The sequence below is a fragment of the Ursus arctos genome, unplaced genomic scaffold (assembly GCF_023065955.2).
Source record: "Ursus arctos isolate Adak ecotype North America unplaced genomic scaffold, UrsArc2.0 scaffold_24, whole genome shotgun sequence".
Taxonomy (NCBI): domain Eukaryota; kingdom Metazoa; phylum Chordata; class Mammalia; order Carnivora; family Ursidae; genus Ursus; species Ursus arctos.
The window spans coordinates 35,544,453-35,572,269 of record NW_026622919.1 but is presented as its reverse complement, the minus strand read 5'-3'; the positions used below and the strand labels follow the sequence as shown (position 1 = coordinate 35,572,269).

The following is a 27,817-nucleotide window of genomic DNA, read 5'->3' as shown; positions in this document are numbered from 1 at the left end:
CCTGCCTCAGGCTCTGTGGCACTGTCAGCCTGCCTCAGGGGTGGTCACCGTCTGATGCCCCACCCTGAGCCACCATGGGGCTGGAGCAGCCTATCCCGACCTCCCCGTGCCCACAGTCAGGTCCCCGAAAGGCACAGAGGGCAGCGATGCCTGCCGGGTGGGAGTGGGGACAGAGAGGCCTGACAGGGCCAGGGACACGGGGTTGTGCAGGAGCTGGAGCCAGAATTCCATCCCAGAAAGTCAGGGAGGCGACAGGAGAGGAACCCAGTGATCTGAGGCTCCAAGCCCCCCCTCCCCCACCCGGGGCAAGCTCCGTTGTCCCAGAAGCAGTTTTCACTTACAAAACAGAAATTCAAAGTAAGATTATTAAGAATTTCAGGACAGAGCATTAAACCCTAAGCACATCCGCGAAGCCAGCCCTGCCAGACATGTCGGATCTCCCCTAGCGGCCCAAACCGGCCTCCGGTTAGGAACCACTGAACTCATACTGGGGTTAGCTGGGATTCCCTCAGCCGATCCCAGAAGGTTGGGGGCGGGCAGGGGGTGGGGCGAGGTGGGGGGCGGGGAATCGCTAGAAGGGACAGAACTCATCAGGAAAGCTTCCTGTGGCTCGTGAATTTTAAAGCAAGTTTTCAGAGAGGTCACAGAATCTGATTGGGGCTTTGCACCTTTGTTCAGCTCTTGCTTCTGCCTGAAATGCTCTGTGACTTCTTGTCGAAATCCGACTTATCCTTCTAGGGCTCTGAGCCCCCACAGAACTTTGCTGGCTCCCCGAAATTCCCCCAAATTATTAGCATTTGCTTCTATAGATTGTGCCAGATGGCTTATGTATATTACCTTTCCTGACAAATTCTACTCTGTTTTCTTTTTTATAGATGAAGAAACGGAGGTCAGAGTGGCAACTTGCCCAAGGTCACGCCTAGGAAGTGGCAGAGACAGATTTCAAAGCCAGCTCAGCCTGACTCCAGACCCCTCACCGATGCCCCCACGGCTTCCACCCCTCGGCTAGTACTGCCGACTTAGAAGCCAGCAGTGCTCTGCTGATTTTCAGCTCGGTATAAGCAACCACAGGCTCTCCGCAGCCCGAGCTCTGGGAGCATCGGCAGAGCCAACTAAAGGTAGGAATTGATAATACTGCCTCCTGGGGCTGTGATGAGGAGTCAAGGAGGTGTTTCATGTAAAGCACTCGGCACCGGGCCTATTAGAAAGCCTGCTCTGTCCTAACTGGAGACAGAAGCGTCTCCACGTCTCTATTTCCCACTGTAAACACCTCCTTTGGAGGAGGTACTGAATCCTGCTCCTCTCGGCGGCCGGACACCTACCGCAGAGCCCGGCACATAGCAGGGGCCAGTAAATGTTTGCTACGTTGACTCAGCAACCCTGCAGTGCTCTTTACCCCCGGGCCGGGAGCAGGGACTGTGTCTGGTCACCGGAGCATTAAAGGGTACCATTCCTCAGCGTGGGGCCCGGCGGTCACTCTCATGCCCCGGGTGCATCCATGGACGGCACTCCTGCCCGAGCCACAGCAGGCAGAGTGAGCACAGGGCCCACCGTGAGAGGACGGGAGACGGGGGTCGGGGGAGGCCGAGGGTCCACCAAGGGGGTAGCCATTCCTGACTGAGAGCCCGGCCCTGATGCCTTCCCCAGCACCCTTGCAGCTTTTCCATCGCTCGAGCCAGACATCGGGCGTGGAAATGGGAGTCTCTGATCGTGTCCTCCTCTTCCGTCTTGGACCTGCCCCTGGGCTGCACTTGTGCTCATTGTGTTACACAAACACAGTGTTGTGGCGTCTAGATTCAGAAGACCTGGGCCAAGAGATGGTGCTTCTGGCACCTTCCGGGATCATTTTTCCTCTCTGAGCCTCAGCTTCCTCCTCTGTGAAATGTGGAGAGTAACGCCTGCCTTGCCTTTTTTATGGGACTATTTTGAGGATCAAATGAAAGGCGAGAGCTCTTTGCACATCATAAAACCCTGTTCAAATATCCTAGTTCTTCACGTGGCAGAGATCTCCTTGGTCAGGAAGGACTCATCTGTCTCTCTCACACACATAATCACAAGATTCCTCTCTGGGCCGAGATCGTTCCGAGTGCTTCTGTGAGCTCCCTCCTCTGTCTGGGAGGGTAAGGGGCCTGGAAGCTGCCAGAAAGAGCCAGGAAGGAGGCACCTAACATGGGATTAGGAGGTCCACCATTCGAGTCCCATTTGCTCCTTAACCATTTGTGGGTCCCTGGGCCACAAAAAACTCTCCCTCTCAGAGGGAGAGCGGGGATGATGAGGCCTGCTTCATAGGTCCGTGAGGAGAAGGGGAGGATACAGCAAGGGCACCTCACAAAACTTATTTGAATATTAATCTGAAAACAGATTCCAAGAAATTTTCGCAGATTATTGCTGTTTATGTTTTTTTTTTCTCTAAATACCATACCCTAGCCCACATCGTTTATCCAACACACATTTATGGAGTACTTGCTGGGTGCTGGGCCCACTGCCAATCCCTTTTCAGGGCTTGGGGGGAGGAACAGATGATTGCTGTGGCGTAAAGGCTCTCTATGCTTCGGTGTAGTATTTATTAGTTTAATATCATACTAGATTGCTAGTTTTTTAATTTAATCTTTTACAAGCTACTGGGAACACCCTATTTCTAAAAATGACCCTGTAGAAGGATGTGAGTTATTGCATGGAAAGGAGAGAACTCTCCTCTACCCTTAGGAGTTTCCCTGGCGAAGATCATCTGATAGCGGCATGTTTGGGAAATAAAAGCATGGAGCTGGAAGGGATTTCTAGATAGCAAGCCAACGGCTAGGGTTGATGGGATTTGAGATCTCCCCGTAATCATTTGTTATTCGCTCACAGCTCTCCCCAGAGAACTTCACACATAGCAGACGCCTCATAGGGTTTGTCCGTGAACTCACACCCAAGCGGTGTATTCAGAGGAGAGGCAGGGAGGCCGAGGGGGAGGGAGGCCATGAGCCATGTCCTCTGATCGAGGAAGCCCTTGACTCGAAGGTGAGCCCTGCTTCTGCCAGGCCCCACACAAGGTGTTTTCCTGTGTTATCTAATTTAAATCTTCCATTAACCCTATAAGGTATAAATTCCATTATTATTACCATCTATATGCAGTGATAATATAAAGGCTCAAAGAAATTAAGGAATTTGCCCAAAGCCAAACCCCCCACCCCCACCCCAGAGAGCCACTGGTCTGTTTGGCCCCAGCGTCAGGATTTCTCCAGTGCAATGTGCTGTATCTCTTGGGAAAGTCATTTCTCCTTCCTGAATCTGCTTCCCCAACCTGAAAAATAAGGACCATGATGTGGGATGACTACAAGGTCTCTTCAGATCTTTGGATTTCTACCCGTAGAAGTGCTTTATCGAAGGGTTGACAAACTGTGGCCATGGACCGAATCCAGCCGGCCAGCTGTTGTTATAGTTTCATCAGAACACAGCCACACCTGGTCGTTTATGTCTCATCTGTAACAGATCTGAGCAGTTGTGACGGAGACCGTACGGCCACAAAGCCTAACATGCTTCCTGTCTGACCCTTTATAGACAAAGGTGGCCGGCCGCTGGAATATACCAACACATAGGTTTTAATAGTGAGAAACCATACATGGCGAATGGAAAAGAATCCCCAGGACCACACAGCAATTGTGAACAGTTGGGGGGTGGGAGACTTCCACTGTTTGCACGTTACGCTTTGTAATTATTTACTGAAATTCACTTTTCACTAAATTACAACTCACAGCAACATGTACAAGTCCTAGATGTGTAGCCTGATGGTGTAGCCACCATTCCTACGTCAACACAGAGAACTTTCCTGGCGCCCCAGAAAGCCCCCTCGTGGCCCATCCCTGTGAACACAGCCCGCAGCCCCCCAGAGCAACCTCCACGTTAGCCCCTATCACCATGGATCACTTCTTGCTTTTTAACTTCTTGTAAATGGAATCACAATAGCGCATACCGTTTTGCGTCCAGGAATGGTGTTTCGTTTTAAACTACAACTTCATTGCTGTCAGTTTGGAAAATCGAGCTGCACACGTAAGAGAACGAAGATCCTCCTTAATGACGTCAACCGGAGATGATCCCTTGTTCATTTACTCAACGGGTATTTTCGTGAGCACGTGCTATCATCAGGCGCCTCTCCAGGCATCGAAGAGGAAGATGCGGGATGGTCCCTGCCCACATGGGGCCTCCCGTCCGTGGTACGGTTTTTCAAGGGCTGCTCAAAAGTCCCACGGCCAGCACCACATACAGGTCCAGCCTGAGCTCGTAAGCACCTCCCCAAAGGCCTAGAAACGGACACCCTGGTAATATGGAACCATTTAGAAATGTCAAATCATAGAAGAGTTAGGGAGTGCAAGTGGTCATACGGACTAACTGGCCTTTTCTTCCCCTTTCAAGAAGTGTTTTTATGAATAAGAGAATGCATTAAAGATTATTGAAGAGAAATCTTCTCATTTTGGGGAGACATTTCATTTTCTTTGAATTAACTAAGTAACATCTCAATGTGCATTTTTTAGCATAAAATTTATTGGGGTCCTGTGGGAAATACGCTCTTTCCTCCTGGTTGGGTGCCGTGAAGCCCACACAAAGGAGTCTGATAATCTCCTTCATCCCACCCTGGCGGATCCATCATGAGAACGCCACCGTGTTTCCAAGCTCAGACTGTCACTGAACTTTTTGAGAACTTAGAAAAAAATTATGGGACATTTGAAACATACAAATAGAGAGAAGAGTACAAGACCCCATAGATGTCATCATTCAGCTTCAGAAATTATAACCAGTTCGCCAGTCATGCTTCATCTATCCCTTCACATTTTATGGGGTAAGGGTGCTAAATGGCCATTTTTCAAAAGCAGAATGAGAGGCCCAGAGAAGGGTGCTCACCAAAGCCCTTGGGAAGGTGAAGAGTCCTCCAGAGAGGAGTACTGTGTCCAGAGCCAGGACCTGAGGCTCTAGTTCTGCAGTCTAGAATGTTCTCTAGGTTGTGACAGTACTAACAGTAAGGCCCCACGCCCCTTCAGACCAGGATAGTACAGTACTTAAGTTTTACTCTAGAGATGATTTCATTTTGAGGCCTTCTAGAGACTGCCAGATCAATGGGAGAGCCTTGGAGAGTGGAGTGGCAGAAGGTGGAGAGGACCAGGCCCTCCCTGCTCTAAGCAAAGCAGATGGTGGGAAGTGGGGGGAAGATGGCGCACCCAAGAGCGGGAAAGGAATATCACTTATGCTGTGAAGTTACAGAAAGTTGAGTCTCCTGGAACCACATCTGCCATTCTGTGGAATTACCAAGATGGTGCTCAGAAGGTCATCATAGAGTGATGAGCCAACTGGATTTTAAATGACCTTACAACAGGGTCCGCACCTGCCACAGCAAATATTGGGATTTGATCTGCAGAAGCATCGTTTGTGTAGAAGAACCTAATATAATCTCTTCAAATTCAGTAACTCTTACCAAAACAAAACAAAAAAACAAGCTGAGAATGAAAGACGTCAAAAAGATCAGCTGCCCAACTTCTTTGCCAGTTTTCATGACGTGCTGCTGCTTCTTTCTAAACACAGGAGAGCAGGTCAGGTCATCCTCGGGGAACCCGCAGTTCCTAACTCATTGAATCCTCACAGAAAACCAAGCAGGGTGTATTATTATCATTTTCCATATAAGGAAACAGGGTCAACGTGATGATGTAATGTGCCCAAGTCCCAGTGCTGGTTGAGCAGACCTGAGACCCACATTTAGGTCTGATTTCAGCATCTACCCTCTAGTTCTCTACTGTGGATCCTTCACTTCTGCCTCGTCGAATCCCTGCTTTCAACTTCCCATCTCCCAAAGCAGTACAAGCTGGAGACCTTCCCCTTTCATCCTACCAGCCTCACCAGTCCTGAGCCCCAACCCCGGCCCTTCGCTTACTCCAGCAGCTGCGAGCCGAGCCACCGCCCCAAAGCGTCTGACCTTTTATTTTCCCACCTTTACAAGGAGGCTACTGTATCCGTTCATCACCATTTTATCCTGGGAGAAGCTGAAAACCAGAGTATTTCCACTGTACTCTGGTTTCCTCTATTTGGGGGATGTCGAACCAGAAAGTTTTAGGAGATAATTAGCATTTATGACCCACGTCCTGAAGGACTGTCTGCTGAGATACTTACTTTCCTTTTTAAATGTCCCTATGAAGAGGTAGGTGTCGGATCTGCTCACCGATCTGTAATTGACTTTACTTAGTAAGCACCCATATTATTACCAGGTAGCATGCTCAAGGTAGGTCTGGGGGGGCGGGGATTACAGGAAGTTGCTGGATACAGACAGCCAGATTACCTGAAAGGTGTACCTGGACACTCATCGGAAATTTCCCCATCAAAGTGAAACTTCCTGTACATTGACATCATTGACTTGGGGTAGAGTGGAAAGAATAGGCTTGCTAACACCTGAATTTTGAGAGAGAAGCTTGAGTGAGACTTGGCGCGCAGTAGTTGGACTACAAATCAAAGCCTGGCTGTTGAAAGGGAAGTGACTGCTGGTTTTTTAATGGGTTTTCCCAGCTAAACACAGAAACCGATCTTCATTACACTTGACTGCTTCTATCATGACAGCAAGTGAGAGACAGAGAGCGAGAGATCGTTCTCTAGGGACATTTACCCTGAATACTTCATTATCCTGCTTGGGGGGAGCTCGGTAGGCAGAGAAAGTTCTCCCATTGGGCCGAACTGTGAGAGGCAAGGACCTGCCGTATGTCACAACGAAGTGAAAGGCAATAGGGTAACATGAAGGGCCCTCATTTCCATGTATTTATCTCCCCTTTCTCAAGGAAAGAGCCTGAGATAGTGTAAACCTCCCTGAAGGCTCCACACCCACAATCACCCCCTTCCTTCTGGTTCCCAGCACGCGTCCCAGGCACGCGCAGCCGACCCTGTGTTTAAAAGAGGCAGCCTCACTCCTAACAGCCAAACTCGGAGCAGTCACACGTGGAACTCTCACACACCTAGATGTGATCCAGAACCAAGCAGATGAGAGCTGCTGACCCTTCCTCTCCCTTGCTGACATTCCTCTTTTCTCAGAACTAGGCCCAACTTCCTCCTAATTGTCTTTTAAAGGTGGGAATGGTAGAATTTGATTAGACACTCCTTTGCAAATTCCCTGCTGATTCTGAATTTTTGTCCCTAATCTTCTAGTCCCTCCAAGCCCAGCTCTGGATCTGATTCTGAGAAGCTAAGCCCCCCCTCCTCCCAGGGTTAGATTTTCCTACTGGGAACTGGCTTCCTCCCCTTCCCAGACTGAAAAGTGTGAACACCAATTATTCAGTCAAGGGTTTCACAGGTGGTCTCATTCAATGTATACCACGCCCCTCCCCCTGCACTGTTGGCATCAGTATTTCACGGATGAGGAAACTGAGGCTTAGAGAGGGTCGGGGGGGTCCTCTGCCCCAGGAGCTATGGGTCTATGAACGGTGGATCTTAAAAAGCTCCTTGCCCCGTTCTTCTGCAGGTCAGGGCCAGCCTGTAGGTCCAGGGACTCCGCAGGCCTCCTTCCTTCCCCCTCCGTGACCCGGGGAGATGCAGGTGAAACTCCCTTAGACCTGAAAGGTTCTGCCTTCCTTCCTGACCCAGGCCAAGCTGGTAAAAATCTCCACTCTTTCAGCTGCTTTTTGGGCGCCTGCTCCCTCCCACCACTGCCGGGTGACCTCGCGGCCGCAGAGCGCCGTCCCTGGCCCCGGGAACCGCTGTGTCCTGGAGCTGCGATAAACCAGACGGCAGTGGGCCGGGGGACACGCGAATCCCACTGTCCATCCAGCCAGCTGCAGTCCAAGATTTGCTTTCACTGTTAGAAAGGAGGCCCGGCAACCCTAGTTTTGTGGGGAAAGCGGAGGCGCTTTGATATTCTGGGTTTGAACAGGAAAGGGTGGCCCAGGCGGCCAGCTCCCCCGCGGCTTGGCCAGCCTAGGTGCTGGTGCAGCCCGGCTGCGGCGGGGGGGGGGGGGGGGGAGCTCAACTTTGGCTACTCCCCTGACCATAAATTCGTGGGCGCCTCCTCCCAAGGGTTCTCCGGGCCTCCTTCCCGTTCTCCTATGCTCGCTGGTTCTCGGGCCCAGCAGTTCTGCGAATCCAAACCCTCAGACTCGTCTGGTCAGGGCCTGGGATCTGCGGAACAGTGGCCCGGGTAGAACTAAACGGGGTCCCTGTGATCTGCACTCACCCCACCTGACACCCCCATTTCCCAAGTCTCCGCGTCCATTCCCCAGGGGTCAGTTTTTCCTCGCCCGGCGGACTATCCCTGCCCACCACCAGGGTCGTTTGGGATGCGTCTACTCTTTGCATCCCCCTCCATCGTCTTCCAAGGGCACCCCAACTTCCTCCAGCTCTCACCTGCACCCCCGAAGTGTAGTTTCTTCTCTCCAGACTAAAACTGGACCCGCGGCGGCTGGAAAAGCCCCGGAGCCTCCCACACTAGGCTGCAAGCTACTTGCTTACCAAGTCCAAAGGTCAGCTAAAGTTTGGCTGATAAACAGAACCAGTACAAGAAGGTCTTCAGCCCCCCAGCGTGAGTACAATGGACCCTGGCAAGCCCTGCTCCCGCCCGGGTCTCCAGCTCTCCACGTCTGCCCTCAAGCTCTCCCTCTCTCCCTTTCCCCCCTCCCCAAGACCATTTGCATCTTGCCGAAAGCCGGGCCCTCCCCGCTAATTTGCATATCTTATATGGCCTAATGGTGGCGATCATGGCAAGTTAGAAGTTTTCTGACTCCTCTCGGAGGAGACTCCGGGACCCCGGGGAGTAACAGGTGTCTGAAGGGTGGGGGGGGTTCCTGGACTTGGGGTTCGCTTGTGAAACTCCCCTCCACCCTCCTCTCTCGCACCCACCCACCCCCTCACCCCCTTCTTTTTCTGTCCTTGGAAAATGGTGTCCAAGCTCACGTCGCTCCAGCAAGAACTCCTGAGCGCCCTGCTGAGCTCCGGGGTCACCAAGGAGGTGCTGGTCCAGGCCTTAGAGGAGTTGCTGCCATCCCCGAGTTTCGGGGTGAAGCTGGAGACGCTGCCCCTGTCCCCCGGGAACGGGGCCGACCCCGACACCAAGCCAGTCTTCCATACGCTCACGAACGGCCACGCCAAGGGCCGCTTGTCTGGGGACGAGGGTTCCGAGGACGGGGACGACTATGACACCCCTCCCATCCTCAAGGAGCTGCAGGCGCTCAACACCGAGGAGGCGGCGGAGCAGCGGGCGGAGGTGGACCGGATGCTCAGGTAAGCGCGCCGAGGTGGGGAGTCCGCGCCCCAGCCCCTTGAGCCCGGGCCTTGTGCCTGAGCGACGCTGCGCCCCATCCTGTTTCCCACCAGAGAAGTCCCCCGGGGGGGCGCTCCGCTTCTCTCCCAACACCTGGACCCCTCCCAGTGCCGCAGTCGGGGGGGCCCTGAATCCCGAGGCTCCATCTCCCCCTGCCCAGGCCTGCGCCCGGGACCCGAGGGGCCCCCGGGCCTGGGAGAACTCGAGCGGTGGAGCCCTTGGCGGGAGGTGTGCGCGCGCGACTGAGGGTGCGAGTGGGTGCAGAGAATCAGTGGTCATTTCCCGGGAGCAGAGGCTCCGTCTCGCACAGGTCCCCGGCCAAGCGTTTCTCCTGCGCGCCGTTCTCCGGTCCCGGGAAACGCGGGCCGGCCTCGGGCACAGCGTCCTGCTGTTTTTTGCAGAAGGACTGGCGGCACCCGGGGCCGGGATCCCGGGGGCGAGCTTTCTGGCCGGCACTCCCATCTGCAGCGCCCCTGCAAGGCCCTGGGATTATCCGGAATCCCCAGGGCCGGGTTAGATTTGCAGAAGAAAATGTTTGCGTGCTGTAGGGCCGGGGTGGACCCGCACGGGGCAAAAGGATCGAGTATCTAAGCAAGCCAGGGGCAAGTGCGGCTAAGTCCCCCTTCACAGCGGATTTGGTCGCATTCTGAGAAAGAAGGGTGTTTCCAGATCTGGCCGCCGACATCCCGGCGTCCTCGGGGAATTCAGGCCGGCTGGCGGTTCTGGGATCCTTTGCTGGGCCTCCCCGACCGGCCTAGGGCTTTGACAGCTAGTTACTAATTATCCAGGGAGCCGAGCGGTTCCCTTAGACCGCACGTCGTTCCCGGCCGCTTGGCTTTAGGACCGAGTCCCGTGCATGGCCGTGGACACTTCAGCGCCGAGGTTTCAGGGCAGGGGCCGGGACCAAAGTTGCGCCCGACTCAGGCAGCCTCGGTCGCACGGCCGCAGCAGCAGTTTGGGGTGGGATGTGACCTTGCATTTGAATTTGCCATCTGGGGACCCAGAGGCTTACTCTCTAGCAAAGACGTTCGGGGGTTTCTAGATTTTTTTTTTTTTTTTTTTTTACCCCAAAGTACTTTTTTGCTCTTCGTAGGTTTGAGTTTCTACCCTCGCCGTTCCCCCGAGCGGCGGCGGTTTCTTTCCCGCCGGGGTTTGGGCGCAGGAAGGTGAGGGGCTGGAAGAGGAGCGGCTGGGGCTCCAGGGCGGCCTGGAGGTTGAGCAGGGCCGGCCAGTCTCACCGAGCTCCCGGCCGCCTGCCACGGGAAGCCCGCCGGGCCCAGGCCCAAACACCGGCCCCAAGCGCCCGTCTTCTAGCGGGGTTCTGGGAGGTTCTGCGAAGCCCGAGGCGACCCAGGGCCCCCTCCGCACCCAGCCCCGCGCAGGGCTGGACGCAGCAGAGATGTAACATAAACGGCAGCACGTGGAGTTAGGGTGTTATTAATTTATTTCTATAAATCATCAACAGAAAGATACACAAAGAGTCGTGATTAGGTTGAAAAGAGAGGCGGGTTATTCATTGGTGAAGTTGTAAACGCGGCTTAGAAGGGGAAGGAAGTCCGAACGCCGGCGTGGGGCAGCCCGCGGCCCCGGTGCGCACGCTCGGCGCTGCGGGGCGCTCCGGGCCAAGCCCTCCGCCGCCTAACCTGGGCTGCCCGAGCCGCCCCGGGGCGGTGCACACCTGCGGGCCCTGCCCGGGCCTCGGCCCTGTGCCCTCCGCGCAGCGCCTGGCTCCAGCGGGGCGGGGAGGGAGGCGAGGGGCCGAGACCCTCACCCCGGTGGAGACCTAGAGACGCAGGACAGACCCAGAGTTTCCCCCCTTTCCCAGGCGGGTGCCGCTTTCCCTCCCCCACCTTCGGGAGTGCTCAGACTTTATTAAAGTAATTTTTCAAGAAATTGCTAGCGGTTCCCAGGTCACTGCACGGTCGGCTCCTGAGCGCCGACTCCTGAGCACTCCCTTTTTTGCCCACCCTGTTCCCGTAAAGGGGAAAGAACAGAACAGAAGCCTCTTTGGGGACTGCCTGGCCGCTCTTTATACCTCCTGGAGGGGAGAGGCGAGAAGGGAAGGTCGGGGACTGCGCGCCGCCTGGCCCCGGGCTCGGGCTTGGAGCCGCCTGGCTCGCCGGCCTCTAGGCTGGGGCGCCCAGGGGCATTTGGAAAGGAAGGAAGCCAGAGTTGAGGCTTCTGCAGGAGCGCGGGGCGAACTGTGCTGGCGTCCAGGGCTTTCCTGCTCGTGGGCCGCAAAGTCACCGTTTGGAAAGGAGCGTGCTGGGCCCACTCGGGCGCCGCGGTCGCGCGGTTGACACCTGAGCTCAGAGCACAGTGGCCGCTCGTGTTGCTCCGGATTCGTGTATTTGTCGGGGTTTGGAACCTCTCGATCGAAGCCGTATTTTCAAACGAACAAACGCAGCCAGCTGTCTGGGGTTCTCCCGGTGCACACAGGTGAATTGTGTGGTCAAAGAGCTGTGAAGGTGTAACTACGCCATCTTACCCCTGACTCTGGTCATTAAGTGCGGGCTGAAAGTTCGCTGGAGTTTGTAGGGTTTCCCTGTTGTTGTTGTTTTCTTAACCTTCCCAGTCGTTAAGCTAATTATTCTTTCCACAGAACCTTTCCATCTTAGAACAGTAAACTGTTTTGGGGAGGTTTCTTAGACACATGAAATGAACACAGGTAAAGAAATTTAAACAAAACAGAGTCAAAGAATCTGTTAGAGCGATGTTAACTTTGAAAATCCAAACACGTTTTCTAACTTCCGAAGCGATTGTTTGTATCTGTTGAAAGTGTTTTTGCACCCTAAAAAATACCTGTGGAAATATTCGCCAGAAATAAGCTTTAAAATGATCGCTGATGTTTATACGAGTGTGTGCATTCCCTGGATATTTTCCAGGTGTGGAACTGGACTGCGTTTTCTCATTTTTTTGTCCTTGTTAGTTCATTACGTTTCATTACTTGGATGTACCTTTATAAATACTTGAGATGTGTGTGTGTGTGTGTGTGTGTGTGTGTGTGTATAAGTATATATACTCTTAAAAGTTTGTCTTTCAAAACGTCTCTACCAAAGCCTGTGATCTCACGAATTTAGTATCAAAGACTTGTTGAAAATAACCACAGTTAATCAAATGCTTACAAAATGTTTACCCCCTGGATTTTTAAATTCATCAAACAAAATTAATTTTATTTGCCATGTGATAGGCACCATTTAGAAATGACAATTTCATTTGCAACAGTATATCTGTTTTGTCCTCTGCTTTATACGTTTTTTTATCCTTTCATATGAAACTAATTTTTTCCCTTTATTTGTTTCATGTTCCATCAGGCTATTATACACATCAGCATATAGGAAAGGGGTGCTGGGTCTTTTTTTAAAGTTAAATATACAGCTGTATTAAACGAATACTATATGTGGATGTATTGTATGAATACTTTTGTTCTATACTGTGCCTCATTTTTTAAATTTAAGTTACACCTCTCGCTTTAAAGTCATCTACTCAATAAGCGAGAAAAGATATTGGCAAAGTTGAAAGCATTTTAAATAAATAAAATTCAAAGGCAGTTACATTGCTATAAAGCAGCTTTTTGGGTACCTGTGTTTCTGAGAAATGAAAAGTATAAGCAAGTTCTTCTTATCCCACGCTTGAAATGTATGAGAAACACTGCCTTCCGGATACATTTCTTCCCTGATAGGGTAAGGGTAAGAATACAGGAAACCCTGGCATTTGGGATGGTTAATATCTTTTTCAGAAATTGATTTGAAATTATTCATCCCCATTAGGTTTCATCTGAGAGGTGGGGCTGTGGAGGGTTGTTTTCGTTTTTGTTTTTAAACGTGCCTCGCCTCACTGGAGGGATTCTTCACTCCAGGAGGAACGTGGTTGTATTTCTTAAAGCTTTTCTGAAGCTCTGAAAACTGTTTAACATTTGGCAGAAAAGTCCTCCTTGCTTCTCAGGAGATGGACGCAAACGTTTCACTCCGATTTTATGAGACAAGAAACTGAGACGCCCACTCAGAAGGGAAATAATGTGGAAAAGTTCTGGGATTCAAACTGATGCCGCCCTCTGTCATTGTGCGATCAGCCAGCCGGCCCCAAGCTGATGGCATCTTCCGCTTTCCAGAAGGCCTCTTGCCTTCACGTCCCTCACTTTCCAGGAAAATGAAGGGAAGCAAAATGAAACAGGAACTTTTCTTCCTGCTTAAGAAAGTGAGTGCTAGTAGTGCCTTCCCATCCCTGAAGGTGGGAAGTCATCGTCACCTTTACTCTCCTGATCCCCGATGACAGGGACCGAGCGTACTGTATAGGCACTTTCATCTCCCTTCTGTTTTGGCCTCACCTCTCTCCCAAGGTCGTCACTTGGGCACATGGAGAAGTGGCTGAAGATCAGAGTTTTGCAGAGAGTGTAGGCAAAAGCCCTAAAAAGAGAATCTTTCTCCCCAGACGTCTTCCGCCAGAATCCTAACCATGTGCTTATCTGTCTAGCGAGGACCCCTGGAGGGCTGCCAAAATGATCAAGGGCTACATGCAGCAGCACAACATCCCCCAGAGGGAAGTGGTCGATGTCACGGGTCTCAACCAGTCCCACCTCTCTCAGCATCTCAACAAGGGCACCCCCATGAAGACCCAGAAGCGCGCAGCCCTCTACACCTGGTACGTCCGAAAGCAACGGGAGATCCTCCGACGTAAGTGTCCGAACCGCCCCCTCGACCTCAACCCGGAGTGACCTTTGCCCTAACTCTGACCCCTGTGGGATGCCTCAGTTTCTTTTTTCATCAAGAAGGCCTGCGTAGCGCTTGGCAGATTAGAAGGAAGCTGGCAGGTGGATTTGGTTTTCATAGTGACCGTACAGTGGGTTGACTTCCATCATGTTCCTCTCCCACGGTCCCCTACTACCCAGCCAGCCGCCTTGACCAGTCCGTTAGTGAGCCGTGTACCTTGAATTTTCTGGTCCCTGCTTCCAGCATCCTTCTCTTTGAAACCAAGTAGGTAGCAGTGGAATATTGTCCCCAAAGTAAGCCAGGCAGCTCCCCTTGATATGGCCACAGACTGGGGTTCCCGAGGAAGGCATTCTGTAGCAATCAATACCTATTGATGACTATTACTGTTCTTTTCCTCCCCTCTGGGGAGGGTGTACCAAGTAGAAGATACTGTGTATATAGATCTATTCTGAACTTGACCCAGTTTCTGGGAGGGGGGTGCACTTGCATCCCGAAGCAATTGAAGGTGATTACTCAATATAGCAGCAGTTTTGAGACTTCAGCCGATGACCTGTCTGATGAAGACGCCACTCTGGCTACAGCAGGACACAGCCACAGTGTCTGCGTTTGGGACGCTGACCAATCAATAATTGTCATGCCCACTTCCATCCCCAGATTTCCTTTCTGTCCCAGGATTTCTGCCCCTCAGTAATACCAAGAGATTTTTGTTTTGAAGCATAGGGACGTTTGAACTGCATTTGAATGGCGGACTATTTTTATTCTTAGGAAAGTAGACTTTTACATTATCTGTTAATTATTTCGATCTGGCCCTTTGCCCAGGAAATTTTTGTATGAATTTCACTTCTGTACACTCTCCTCTGGGCCGTGGGCTCCTCTGTCTTTGTCAAGATACTAATTCCTATCACTTTCTGGGTTGGATTTTTTTCCCCCTCTCACTGGATGGCCACTTTTAAAAAATCGTTCTTGTTTTCTGCCCTACATTGCTCTGAAGGGATTGTTTCCGTATTTATTGTCTCTGTGTCCATGGGCCGGAAAGGCCTTCATGGTGGAGCGAAAGGTCTTAGACCTCCGTCTCTTACGGCGGCTGTTTGTTGGAAGCATTAAAGGATAGGTCGGAAGAGCAAGGCCGGAGCTCTTTGCTGCATAGGAGAAGAGACCCCCTTTCAGCTCCGGGTTGGTTCACCACCCATGGCGGCTAGGTCTTGAAGAATTTGTGTTTTTGACATGAAGCAACTCTCTGTCATTCCTGGAAAGTCTGAGAACATTCTCTCAGGAGCCACAGTGTCCAAAGGCCAGAGAACCCTTGGGCCTACCCTCACTCCAATCCAAGCTTCACGTGGCATCTCCAGTTTGAGCTGCCTCCCTGTGTTGAGTGGACGTTCTCCCAGAAAGCACAGGGGTACAGGAAAGGCCAGCTAGAAGCTATGAAAAAGACACACATCCCAGAAAGTTTCTCAAGGTGCTCGAGAAGAGGCGGTTTACAAAAAACATATGACCGTCCCTTGCAGGGGATTTTTTAAATTATTACTGTTTTAAAGCCATGCAAGACCTAAACCTTAAGATACATTCTTTCATTCTGTACTTATCATTTGAACATCTGTTAGGTGTTCTGGGTGACACTGTCCTGGGCTGTGAGATTCACAGGCCTTTTTCTCCAGGGACCTACCACCTAATGGGGGAGATGACATGTTTGAGCAAATCGTGACAGCTGCTTTATAAGCGCTGTTAAAAGGCGTACACAAGGGGCAGCAGAGGAATTGCTAGACTGCCTGGAGACATCACAGAGGGCTTCCTGGAGGAGGTGGCATTGGAACCAATTCTTGAAGGATGAATACAAGACACACAAGCATGGGACAAAAATTAGCAAGTAAGATGGAATGTGTGGAAGAAGAAAGAGGGGGGAGCATTTAAAAAGAGGACATAAATTTTCTTGAAAAGCTAAAAATGATAATATCAGTGATAATATTCATGGACCCATCTACATGTAGAGAATCTGCTTGTCCAAGCTGGCTCCTGAGCCTATAAAGAGGCTGCTGAAACCAGCTTCTCCAAGTTAATTTTTATGGGCAGCAAACATTTTTTGTCTCCCCTCTTCCCTGCATTGATCTAGAAGGAAGTGAGGGAAAGGTGGTGGTGGCTGGAGGACGGGCCAAAGTCTAGTTCTTCAGAACTTGAGAGGCTAGGGTCCTGAGGTGGGCAGAACCCGGATGTTTCCGGGCACCTGCAGTCGAGGCAGCCTGGCGGATCCTGGTGCGTGCTGGGTTCTGACAGTCGTGCGGGGCTGCCTCCCCAGAGGGCAGACAGAGGCAGCCCCAAGCTCCGAGCAGCTGTGCGTGGGCCTCACACCTACCACAGACACACCTGGAGTCAGTTCTGTTACCTGCACCCAGGTCAGACTTGAAGGTTTTGTGGATGTATTGTTTGGGTTTGGTTTTTAGCAAGAGGTGATGCGAAGGCTGTCGACAAGGAGCCTCAGTGTCTGTAGGCTGGACTCGCATCCCGGCCCGTGCCCCACATCCGTGCGACCTTGGGCGAGTCGTGTAACCAGTCCGAACCTCCGTTTCTTCAGCTACAAGATGGCGAAGACAATCCTTCTTGGTGGAGAGGTTGTGAGAATTAGATGGACCTTGTAGGGCACCCCACCACACAGGTGGCTCAGCACTCGTTTATTGTCATGACATCGGTTCGTAGCACGTGAAGAGCCTCGTGTGGATCCTGGGTCCTTGGGATTATCTATACTGGCTTTGCCTCTACCTGGTGATGCCGCGGGGAAGAGAGGAGACATTAAGACAGACCTCGGAGCAGGGAACTTCTTTCTCCCCCTCTTCCTGTCCCTCAGGTGGCCCTGGAGACCAAATAACATAAGAGGTGTGAAAGCACTTTGAAAAACACGGCCTCCCTGGGAATTTGGGTCCCCATCTTCATCCCGACGAGAGGTAGATGTTCTGAAAGATGCTTGAGTGCCCCCTTAGGTTTTCCACCGATCCCCTTCCACAGGGGGGCAGGCCAAGAGAGGGGGGAGCTAGGTGACTTGGCTGGGGCCCTCCAGTGTCCAAAACTGAAGCAGTGGCTTCCTGCCAGGAGATTTGGCAGAGACTCTCTCGAGGTATCTGAAGCTATTGTTGGGAATCAGTGAACAAAGGGCTGTAAGTGGCCTGAGAATCCTCCAAAGTGGGTAGGGCCCAAATCAAATGCCCCAGCGACACGGTCAGTTACTGCCTATAGTTTGGCCAATCAGCAACCAGTTCAAAGGAAGCCCAGCACCGCCTGTGGCTGAGTCTTGGGTCCAGGCTGGTTAGAAGCCCACTGTTCCTGAGGATGGACCAAAACGGAAATGGAGCCTTAGACAGGTAGTAAGTTCCCCGTCGCCGGAGAGGTATAGACTGGAAGACCTCGTGGTAGGGTATCATAGAGGGAATTCAAGCATTAAATAGTGGCCCAACTTTGAACCTTGGAGAATTTGGGGTCGAGTGGCCTTTGAGACCTGCAGGAGTGACTCCAGAAACCAAGAAAGAAAAACATCAAGGTCCAGAACCTGGGGACCGGGAGTTAGGAAGTGGATCTGTCACGTGTCCTTGCTCAGCAGGGTGGTTGCCTCTATGCTTATTCATCTGTAAAATGGAACTAATGACTCCGAACCCTGCTTCGTGTAGGTCTAAGGAAGACAATAACAAAGTTCTCATCTCCCACAAGTAAATAGCAAATCTCATTTAAACCGTAGAGGCTAGGGTGTCCCCACTGGGTGAGTGGCCACCTTTCATTCATTCGTTCAATAAAAAAATGTATCGAGGGTCGCTGTGTACCCGGATCCTGGGAATTGAAAGGACGGGGAACATCACTTCATCCACATTTATCTTTGCCCACCTCATTCAGTGCCATCGCTAGAAAGGTCGTGTGTTCGCGGTCTTCCGCCTTCGCCACCTTTCAAAAGTGTAGGCAGATCCGTAAGACCTTTCCCTCTTGGGCTGTTTCCTTCTTAAAGGGACCCCTGGAAACACACACCATTGCCTTTGAAATGATCTGAAACCAGAGAGCTTCTTCTCTTTCTATTCTAAAACTCCAGTTATATTTACTTCAAAGTAATAGTGAACAGGTTTTGGGTCTTGGGTTTTTCTAAGAGCATAACGTCATAATGGAGATGCCTAGGATACATGAAGAGAGGGCAGATGGGGAGAGCTGTTTTTAGTCTCTGAATAGTTTGTCTAAGTGCGTAGTGGACCTTTGAGCCCTTTACCTCCAGACCTGAGACTTGGTTGAGCTCTTCCCCTTGGACACCAGAATACAAGAGTTCAGGACTCAGAGGGTTGCTTCATGTCTGAGGGCCCGTGAGCCAACGAACACACATTGCCACTAAAACAGTGGCTGGGCCACATGTGAGCTCCTTCCAAGAAAGGAAAGGGGTGGCTTTGGTGGAGCGAACTGAGAGGGGCAGTGAGGGGCCTGTTGTGGGCTTCCCCTCTGGACCCCACTGCCCCACACATAATAACGGCGGCTGGCAGAGCTTAGGGGAGAGGAATAAAGGTGTTTTTGTCTGTCTGTCTGTCTGTCTGTCTGTCTGTCTGCCAAGTGAAGGCTACAGACCCTATCAAATCTACTCCTTTCTCTTTTCAGAATTCAACCAGACAGTCCAGAGTTCTGGAAATATGACAGACAAAAGCAGTCAGGATCAGCTGCTGTTTCTCTTTCCAGAGTTCAGTCAACAGAGCCAGGGGCCTGGGCAGTCCGATGACGCCTGCTCTGAGCCCGCCAACAAGAAGATGCGTCGCAACCGGTTCAAATGGGGGCCCGCGTCCCAGCAAATCTTGTACCAGGCCTACGACCGGCAAAAGAACCCCAGCAAGGAAGAGAGGGAGGCCTTAGTGGAGGAGTGCAACAGGTAACACCACCAGAAGCTCACTCGAGCAGGCGGGCGAGCACATGGACCTGAGATCCATCCCTTCTGTGCTGGGATATTGAAGTACTGGTTTTCCAGCTAAGTGTGGCTACAGCAGGGTTTCCCAAAGTGTGTTCCACGGAACCCTGATGTCCAGTTATTGACAAATAAGTTTGAGAAACCTCCCGTGCATGCTTCCTGCTGGAGAGTCCGGATGTATATTAACGTATTAAAGACTCTGAGAAGGCCGAGTCAGGGTTGAGAAACTTACTTAGCTTTGTCGAGTTGATTGTGAGGCACGAAATCTTTTTTTCTGGGGGATACTTACACCACGAACTGTTACTGTAGGGAAGATACTTTGGAGGATGCCGACCTAAGATATGGCGCCAGGGGAAGGAGAGTCATGTGTTTGGCCTCTGTGCGGACCAGGGGACACTGTCCCTGAGCCGGAGACTGGCTCTGGCTTTGACCAGCTGTTGTACAACCATTGGTCCAAGAGGAAACTTGGCAGAAAAAAACTGGTCAGATCTGTCCAATCCGCTCTGCCTGCGCTGATTAGAGTTCTTTCTGTATCTTAACAACCACATGTAATTTTAAAGAAAACTATTAGAAATCCTTGGGATATTCTTTTTTTTTTTTTTTTTTCATTCCTGCCATCCTCCCTGACTCCAATATTGACTTTGACTTTCTAAAAAGTCTGGTCTTAAAAAGGCAGGGTGTGTGGGTGGCTCAGTCGGTTAAGCGTCTGACTCTTGATTTTGGCTCAGGTCATAATCTTAGGGTCATGAGATCGAGCCCTATGTCAGGCTCTTCACTGGGCATGGAGCATGCTTGAGGTTCTCTCTGTCCCTCTCCCCCGCACCCCTTGCTTGTGCGAGGGCTTGCACACATGCTCTCTTTCTCTCTCCTGCTCTAAAAAAAATAAAAAAATAAAGTAATAAAAAATAAAATAAAATACAAAGTAAAATAAAATATAAAATAAAATAAAATAGAAAGTCTGGTCTTTGCTCTGGCCAAGACCCATGGGCTCTCTGTTCACCTGTGGCCTGGGCTGGCTCTGACAAGAGAAGGATATGGCTAGGCAGGTGAAGCCAGGAAGGGACATGACACAGAGTCCCCAGGCTATACTGTGTCCCCCTGCTAATGAGAAGCCCCCCAGCACCCAGTGGTGTCTGAGAGTCCCTCTCACACCTGGCCCCTGGGGTTTCACCAGCAGCGATGAAGCTAGAGACCAGCCACCTCTGCGTGTCGTCCTCTCACCTCACCCAGCCTGCCCTTTGAAGAGGATTCCTGTGGCACAAATAAGGAATATGGTTTCCCTGGCACCCTTCTGGGTCTATCCAAAGCCCAGTCGACCAGAAGTCCCTCTGAAAGGGTTCAGACAGGGCTAGTAAAGGTCCTTACCTTTTGGAGGTTGGGAAGAATAGCAACGTAAGATGTCAAGAGGTCTAGTCTGGACCTTCTCCCTGCATTACCTGCCCTTTGGCTGCTCTCTTTGTGTTGGAAGCCACACTGGAGGCCTAAGCCTCTCAGTTCCCAGGCCACAGAGCTTGTGCGGCCCCCGTGTTGGGCCCCACTCCAGCCATGTGATCAGAGAACTACATGGGCTGGACATTTCTCAGGCCAGGCTTTTCCCCAGGCCCCAACTCTATCCTTGGCCTCTTCACGCCCCTAAGCGAGACCACTGAGATTGTGTGTCTGGGGCCAAGGACCAGCAAGCCTCCCCTGGCTGCGCTCGCTCACCATCTTCCCTCCTGGTCCATCCTCAGGGCAGAATGTTTGCAGCGAGGCGTCTCCCCCTCCAAAGCCCACGGCCTGGGCTCCAACCTGGTCACTGAGGTCCGTGTCTACAACTGGTTTGCGAACCGCAGGAAGGAGGAGGCGTTCCGGCAGAAGCTGGCCATGGATGCCTACAGCTCCAACCAGACGCACAGCCTGAACCCCCTTCTCTCCCACGGCTCTCCCCACCACCAGCCCAGCGCTTCTCCCCCAAATAAGCTGTCAGGTAAGCCCAGCCCAGGCCCCACTGCCCTGGCAACCCCGCCGTCCTGCTTCTCCCCACCGGTCTCATCTGGCTCAAGATTTTTCGGAGGAGGACATGGTGGGATGGTGCTAGGGCTGGCCTCCTCCCACGGCCAGGATGTTCTTGTGAAAACAGTGTGTGGCTGTGGTCAGGTTTCCTCTGAGTCCTTCCTCAGCCTCCAGGGAGCCCCCCTCCCCAGCCTTCCCTGGGTCCCCTTTCTTCTCCCTGTGTGGCTGCTGACTCAGCAAGGCAGCGCGACTGTCGGATGACACGGAGAGGCTGCCTTATTGGCACGCCAGGTCCAGACAGCAGGCAGAGGGGTCACCTCCGCCCCGTCCGCATCCCACCCCAGGGCTCCGTCCAGCCATAGCAGGAGGAGCCCGGGGGCCTGTGCAGAAGGGCCGCTCTGTTGGAAGTCAGTCCCTGCTTGTTTGGCTTTGGTGATCTGCCAGAGTAAGCGCGGAATCAGTCACTTAAAATCTTGGCGGCGTTGAGTTGGCCAAAACTGGTTGAGTACCTACTATGTGCTACTGTAGGGCCCCGGCCTGCATTAGGTGGCTCTGCTGTGGGGTGAGGGCTTGTCAGGATGGAAGCCCACATCATTGTGGGAAAGCACCCCTGTATGCTGAGGGTGAGCACTTCTCCCCCTGGGGCTCAGTCCTTCCAGGAAAGCTGGCTGCCCAGAATGGGTGTGCTTACTAATGAGGCTGGCTTGGTGCCCGTGTAGAAAGAGGGTGGCACGGTCGGCCCCCTGCTCCGGGGAAGGGCTTGCAAAAGGAGAGCCAGGCCCCCTTCGCAACTCAGGCTTGGTCCTGAAGCCTGTTGCCTGCTTGCCTGCCGCTTGCTCTTCTGCTGGGAGCAGCCTGGGGTCTGGGGCTGGACTTAGGGTTGGGGGGCCCGGGCTGGGCAGTCTCCAAGCATTTGTTCCGCACTGTGCTCCCACAGCACGACTAATTCCAGGGTCTCTGGGCGCCTGAAACTGCCCAGCACGAAAGCCTGGTCCAGGGCTGGGGCCTTCTCTGGATCCCACTCCCGCAGAAGGGAAGGGCTCAGCCACATGGGGAGAAAGTTCGGGTTATTCTTGAGAGGCAGAGAAGCCCCCCCGAAGAGCACTGCTAGCCTGATGGCAGAGTTACTCCGTCCCTTAACGGAAATTCAAAGCAGGGTTCAGAGGGCAGAGGCAAACGGCATGTGGCCAGCACGGAGCACGACTGGGGCACTTGCCGCCCGCCCGCGGTGATGCACGGAGCTGGAGCTGGAGCGGCGGGGGGCGTGGTTGGGGCAAGGGGCATTATTGAGAAGACAATGGCTATTGTGCTGGGACCTGTGATCTCCACACCAAAGTCAGGGAGCCTGCAAGCCGAACAAAGGCCGGGCAGCTTTCTGACAAGCTGGGGTTGTGGTGAGGTCACCACGGGGTCGTTGGCGTAGGCCTTCTGTATCCTGACAGGAGACACGGAGCGGGGCCGGAGCGGCTGGGCAGGTGCTGGAAACAGAACAGGGTGGGTGCCAAATCCAGCCTGAGAGCTCTCTGATAGGCGTCCCCGAAGGCATGGCCCCCTTGGAGTGGGTTCTCTAGCCCCCCCTCCCCCCAGATCTCAGCCTTTTAAAAAATTATGGAATGCCAGAACTGGGAGGAGCTTCAAAGGAGGAGGCCCAAGAACGGAAGTAACTTGCCAGAGCTAACAGAGCGAGGGGCAGATGCGCCTAGAACTCAGGCCCGCTGACTCCCACTCTGTGCTATGTAGGTGCGCGTGCGCCCCTGCCCCCAGGAGCTGGCATGGAGTGCCCAGAACCATCTAGGGCCCAAGGCTGTCTTCCGGGCTTCATGTGTCCTTCTAGGGAGAAACTCCTATTCATGGAGCAATAATTATGCGGCACTGTATATGTTCAGTAGCTGCCTTCACCTCCGCCTGAATTTTCCCTTGGGGCTCATTGCGAGAGTCCCTGTACACGCCCAGAAAGGGTATTCTCCAGACTCGGGTTTGAGTCCTGTGCCTAGCCAGCCAGGGTGATGCCCACAGCTGCGGCATGACCCAGTCACATCACTTCTCTGAGTCTGACTTTCCCGTCTGTAGAACAAAGAAAGAGGACCTACCTCATCGGGCCCACGTAAAGATTAAATGAGAGAATGTGTAAACACCATCTTTCCCAATAAACGCTGACGACTATCGTTATTGCTCTCGTTCCTGCGAGCAGCAGCAGCGGAAAGAAAGGCGGGCAGCTGCAGTCCGTTTCCTTCTAACATTCACCCCGGGGCATTATCCCTAAGAGGCGGTGACATGCACCCCGGCCCTGGGACCGGGCTGGGGCCTGGGGTACAGAATGCTGGGAGGGGTGACCGTGGCCCCCTCTCAGGCTGCCAGGGTGGCATGTGAGCTGTGCTGGGGCTCCTAGGCAATGCCCCCCAGGTTAGGCGGACAGCAGGCTGGAGCCCGGCACTCAGGGTGGGCTACGTGCAGTCTGCAGAGCCTCGCAGTGCGCTTCCTGTCATGGGCCCCAAGACCCAGGCATGGTCTCTAGCCAAGCCCAAAATGTACCTGGATGCAGAATACAAAAAGAGCTCAGCGGGGGCTAAGGAGAAACCAAGACCCGGAGTCAGTAGCAGCACTAGTACCCTCTAAGGCTAAGCTGGGGGAGGGGGACGGACACAAGGCCCCAGTCCCCCTACCCCGCACTCCCTCCCCTCCGCACGCCAGCCTCTGAGCCAGGAGGCCCGGAGGCACCTTAGAGACACATCTTTCCCTTGAACCTTCTTCCTGGAGAGGAGAGCATCCCATCTCCAACGAGCCTCTGGTCTCCCAGCCAGTCTCGGTGTGTTGCGGCCCACTTGCCCACAGTGACCACAGTGTGACCCGGGTGCTGGAATGTCCCGCACAATAGGAGTGGCAGGAGGAGCACTTTGCCTCTGTCAGCAGCTGATTGGTTACAAGGTGCCCTGCAAACACACTGTCAGCAGGATCAGCTGTTTTCGGCGCTGCCCCTCCCGGCTTTACAATCACACGCCAGCATGCGGCCAGGGTTGTCATGGCTTGGTCTCCCTTATGCATGCTTAATTGACAATTAAGTTGAGGCTTTGAACCAGCCTGGCTGCCGCTGATGGGCCTTCATCTTTCCAGTGAGAGTCACAGGGGCCCCCTTTGTTTGCTCTTCTTGGGGGCCTGAAGTTACCGTAGCAGGCTGCAGGCAGCCATTTATCTTCGGCCTGGAAGCCTTTATCTGCACCCCCCATTCCAGCTCTCGCCAGCAGGAGCTGTCCCTGGTTATAGGCCCCGTGACAGCCCATTCTGAGGCCATTGAGCAGGCCCGGAGTGATGGCCCCTACCTCCATTCTGGAGCGGAATCAAGAGAAAGGCCCCCAAAAGGTCAGAGAGCAGGGCTTTGGCGAGGAAAGGGACTGGTTGGAGACAGGTGCTTGTATTGATTGCCTCAGGGAGGAGGAGAGGAGGAGGAGGAAGTTGGCGTGGGATGGAAGCGGGGCTAGCCTTGGCCCAAGCCCTGGGATCCAGCTGCGTGAGCTGAGGTGCTCCCTGTACCCTTTGCTCCGGTCTGCAGCAAACTCACCAGGCCAGCTTGCGACAGCCAGGGAGGGGCAGACGGTCCTCATCGGCCTTCGTTTGCCACACGCGTCATGCCCTCACTCTTGTATCATCTCTCGAGAAGGAGATTGAGGCTCATCCTCCTGGAAAGAAAGTGAGGCACAGAGGTGAGAGGGAGCCCTTCCAGAAGAATCTTTGGATGCCCTGACTGACAGCCTCTTGAAGTGGGGGCCTTTATTTCTGTGGCTGCTTCCTCCTGCCTCCCTTCAAACTCTCACTGCCCCCTCTCTGAGCCCCGTGGACTTGATTGCCCCAATGGTCAGATCAGAGCTCAAAACCCAGAGAATCCTGCCGCCCATGTCCCCTTGGCCCCTTTCACATGTCCTCCCAAGTCACCCACAAGAATCTTAGCCTGGGTCTTAGGCAGACTGAACTCTGGGCCAGGATATCTGTGTGGTTGCTGCTGTTTCCCCTGATGCTGAAATCAGTAGGACCCGAGGAAATCTCCAAAGTGCCCAATGGAGGGGTTATGGCTACATGTGAATAACCATAACGTTTCGTGTTAAGTATTTCCGGGGTCCCAGGCCCTCGGCTGAGCACCTACATGCATCATCTTATTTAAGCCTCACAGCAACCTTGTAAGGGTAGAAACCTTCTGTCCCGTACAATCAGGGAAGGGGAGAGGTTTAGAATGTAGATAATTTGCCCAAGTTCATGTAGTTATTAAGTGGCAGACAGGTTTTGAACTATCACATGCTGAGTATCTCTGCTTTATGCTAAGAACTTTGCAGGCATGGAAACACACACACACACACACACACACACACACACACACACCCCACAGTACTTTCTTCTCCCAGTCTTATGGCTCCCCTTTGAATGACAAAAAGCCTTCAGGAGAGCGTGGCCGAGGATGGGGGTGGTCTCCCAGTCTGGCTAGTTTGCTTCCCCCGCACCAACTGTTGCCCCTGACCAAGGAACATTCTGCACCCTACCCCGGGAAGAAACCCACACCCCCCCTTTCATGACCCCAGCCCCATCTGGGCAGGGATTTGAACTGGCCTTGCAGTCGGCACTGTCTGGGGCACTAAATGCCTTAACGACTTAATGGGGCTCGGGAGACAGCGCGGACCCAGCACCTCTGGAGCCCCGCCCCTCCGGGCAGCAGACGAGGGCCGGGGCTTTATGGGGGCGGCTGTAAAAATATTCATCTCCACAGCGAGGTCCCCATGGTAAACAAGCCCTATTGTTCCTCAGTAGCAGATTATTCCAGTTCAGAAAAGAAACAAATCCTGCCTTGAAACAGCTGGCGTTTGAGGAAACACTTAGGCACTGACTTGGCGTTCGGCGGTGGACCGGCTCCCCTGTTCTCCTTCAGAAGGACTTTATCTGACGGCCATTTTATCTGCTAAATTTGAAGGTCGTTTTATCTTGCGGTACCACCCCATCGGCTGCCACTAGATTGAGGAAGACAATCAGGATATTAATGAGATTAAGAGGCCCAGCCTTCGGAGGATTCTGCGGGCAACCTCCTCCTGATAGTGGACCAACCCCGGTCTGCATACAAAGAAACCTGGCTGCTGGGCTGGTGGGGCTCAGAGGCTCCGCACAAAGGGGTCGGGAGATACTGGAGAGCTATCGCTGTAGGCAGCCCGGTTGGCCATGCCTAATCCCCCTGAAGGACCCTTAGATGATTCAAGGACTCCTTGTTGTCTCCAATCAGCTCGGAGGAGGAAGGAAGCTGTCTGCAAGGACAGAACCCTGGCCAGCAGGTTCCTGGAGAAGTGCCCTTGGAATCTGTTTGTTGAAGTGTTCTTTTTTTTTCTTTTTTTAAAGATTTTATTTATTTGAGAGAGAGGGAGAGAGAGCGCCCACACAGGAGCAGCAGCGAGGGGCAGAGGGAGAGAAGCAGTCTTCCACGGGGATCGATCCCAGGACCCTGAGGTCATGCAGATACTTAACTGAGTCGCTCAGGCACCCCTGTTTGTTGAAGGTTTGATGGGAACGAACAGGAACTTGGCGGGGGGGGGGGGGGGGGGGCGGGAATTACGCACTGTAGGTGCAGAGAGCAGCCAAAATCCATACAAGGGTCTTTGAAGCGAACTTCTTGATGGGAAGGCCCAACATCTGGCATTTTGCCACTTTTCAAGGAGAAGTATAAGCACAAATGGGGAAGATAGATATAGATATATAGGTATATAGGTATATAGATAGGTATATAGGTATGTAGAGATGAATGAAACATGGCCCCAAAATAAGGTCAAATGCAGCATTCAGTTGTGGTTATCACCGGAGCGGTCCTGGAACTGTGATATAGGGGTTGGCAAACAACTTATGTAAAGAGCTGGGTAGTAAATATTTTAGGCTTTTCAGGCCATATAGTCTTCTTTCACCACTCCTCGACTCTGCCTTTGCAGAATAAAAGCAGCCACGGACCGAATGTAAATGAGCGAATGTGGCTGTCTTCCAGTAAAACCTTATTTATGGGACTGAAATTCAAATTTCCTATAATTTTCAAACATCACAAAATATTTTCCCCCCAACCGTTTAAAAATGTAAAAACCAAGCTGAGCTAATGGGTCCCACACAAACAGGCTACTTTGCCGACCCCCACCCTAGGATAATGGTTCCCAAACCTTGCCACACTTTAGAATCAGCTAGGGAGCTTCTAGAGGTCCCAGTGTCCAGGCTGCACCATAGCATCAATAACCCAGACGTGTAATACACACTGAAGATAATCTGGGGAAATGCTTTCATAAATCCAGTGGCATAGCAACAAAATCATAGGCTGTGCCGGCAGACCCGAATTCCAGCTTCAGCTTGGCCACTTATTAGCTGTGTGACCCTCGGCAAATCTCTGGGATCACTAAGCCCCAGTTTCTCAGTTTGTAAAACGGGGACACCAACTCATGCAGATGCTACAAGGATTAAATGAGATGGTATGTCAAGCACACTAAATATAGCAGGTGCTCATAAATGGTAGCTAATACCATTCCTTGCAGAGCCTTGTTTTGGGGTTCCCCCCCCTTTCCCTCCATTCTTCTTGGAGGTTTTTTCCACTCCAAACTCTTAGAGAATTTTTTTTTTAATATCTATTTATTTGACACAGAGCACAAGCAGGGGGAGCTGCAGGGAGAGGGAGAAGCAGACTCCCCGCTGAGCAAGGAGCCTGATGCGGAGCTCGATCCCAGGACCCCAGGATCATGACCTGAGCTGGAGGCAGACGCTTAACTGACTGAGCCATCCAGGCGCCCCCTGACTCGTAGAGAATTTGAGTGTTTCCAACTAGATACTCATCTTGGTGTTTGCGGCTGGCTAAGGTTGGCCTCTTGTAGCATACTGAGTGTAAGGCAGTTTCTCATTCTTCCAAGGAGGACTGCTCCGTGACATGCATAGCGCGTTTCCAGTGCC

At 52.6% G+C, this 27,817-nt stretch overlaps 1 protein-coding gene across 4 annotated transcripts in view; it reads left to right on the top strand.

Moving 5' to 3' along the window:
- Nucleotides 1–27,817, top strand: part of HNF1B (HNF1 homeobox B) — a 138,563-nt gene that overhangs the window by 75,947 nt on the left and 34,799 nt on the right. For 2 of the 4 annotated variants that reach the window (XM_026517573.4, XM_026517572.4), the window contains exons 7-10: nt 876–9,222; nt 13,736–13,935; nt 18,661–18,847; nt 20,614–20,849. In XM_026517573.4, the coding sequence (XP_026373358.1) occupies nt 8,879–9,222; nt 13,736–13,935; nt 18,661–18,847; nt 20,614–20,849 (967 nt within the window). In that variant the 5' untranslated portion in view covers nt 876–8,878. Of the gene's footprint in view, nt 1–875; nt 9,223–13,735; nt 13,936–18,582; nt 18,848–20,613; nt 20,850–27,817 lie in introns of all 4 variants that reach the window. The other 2 variants (XM_026517571.4, XM_026517570.4) reach the window with 1 other exon arrangement.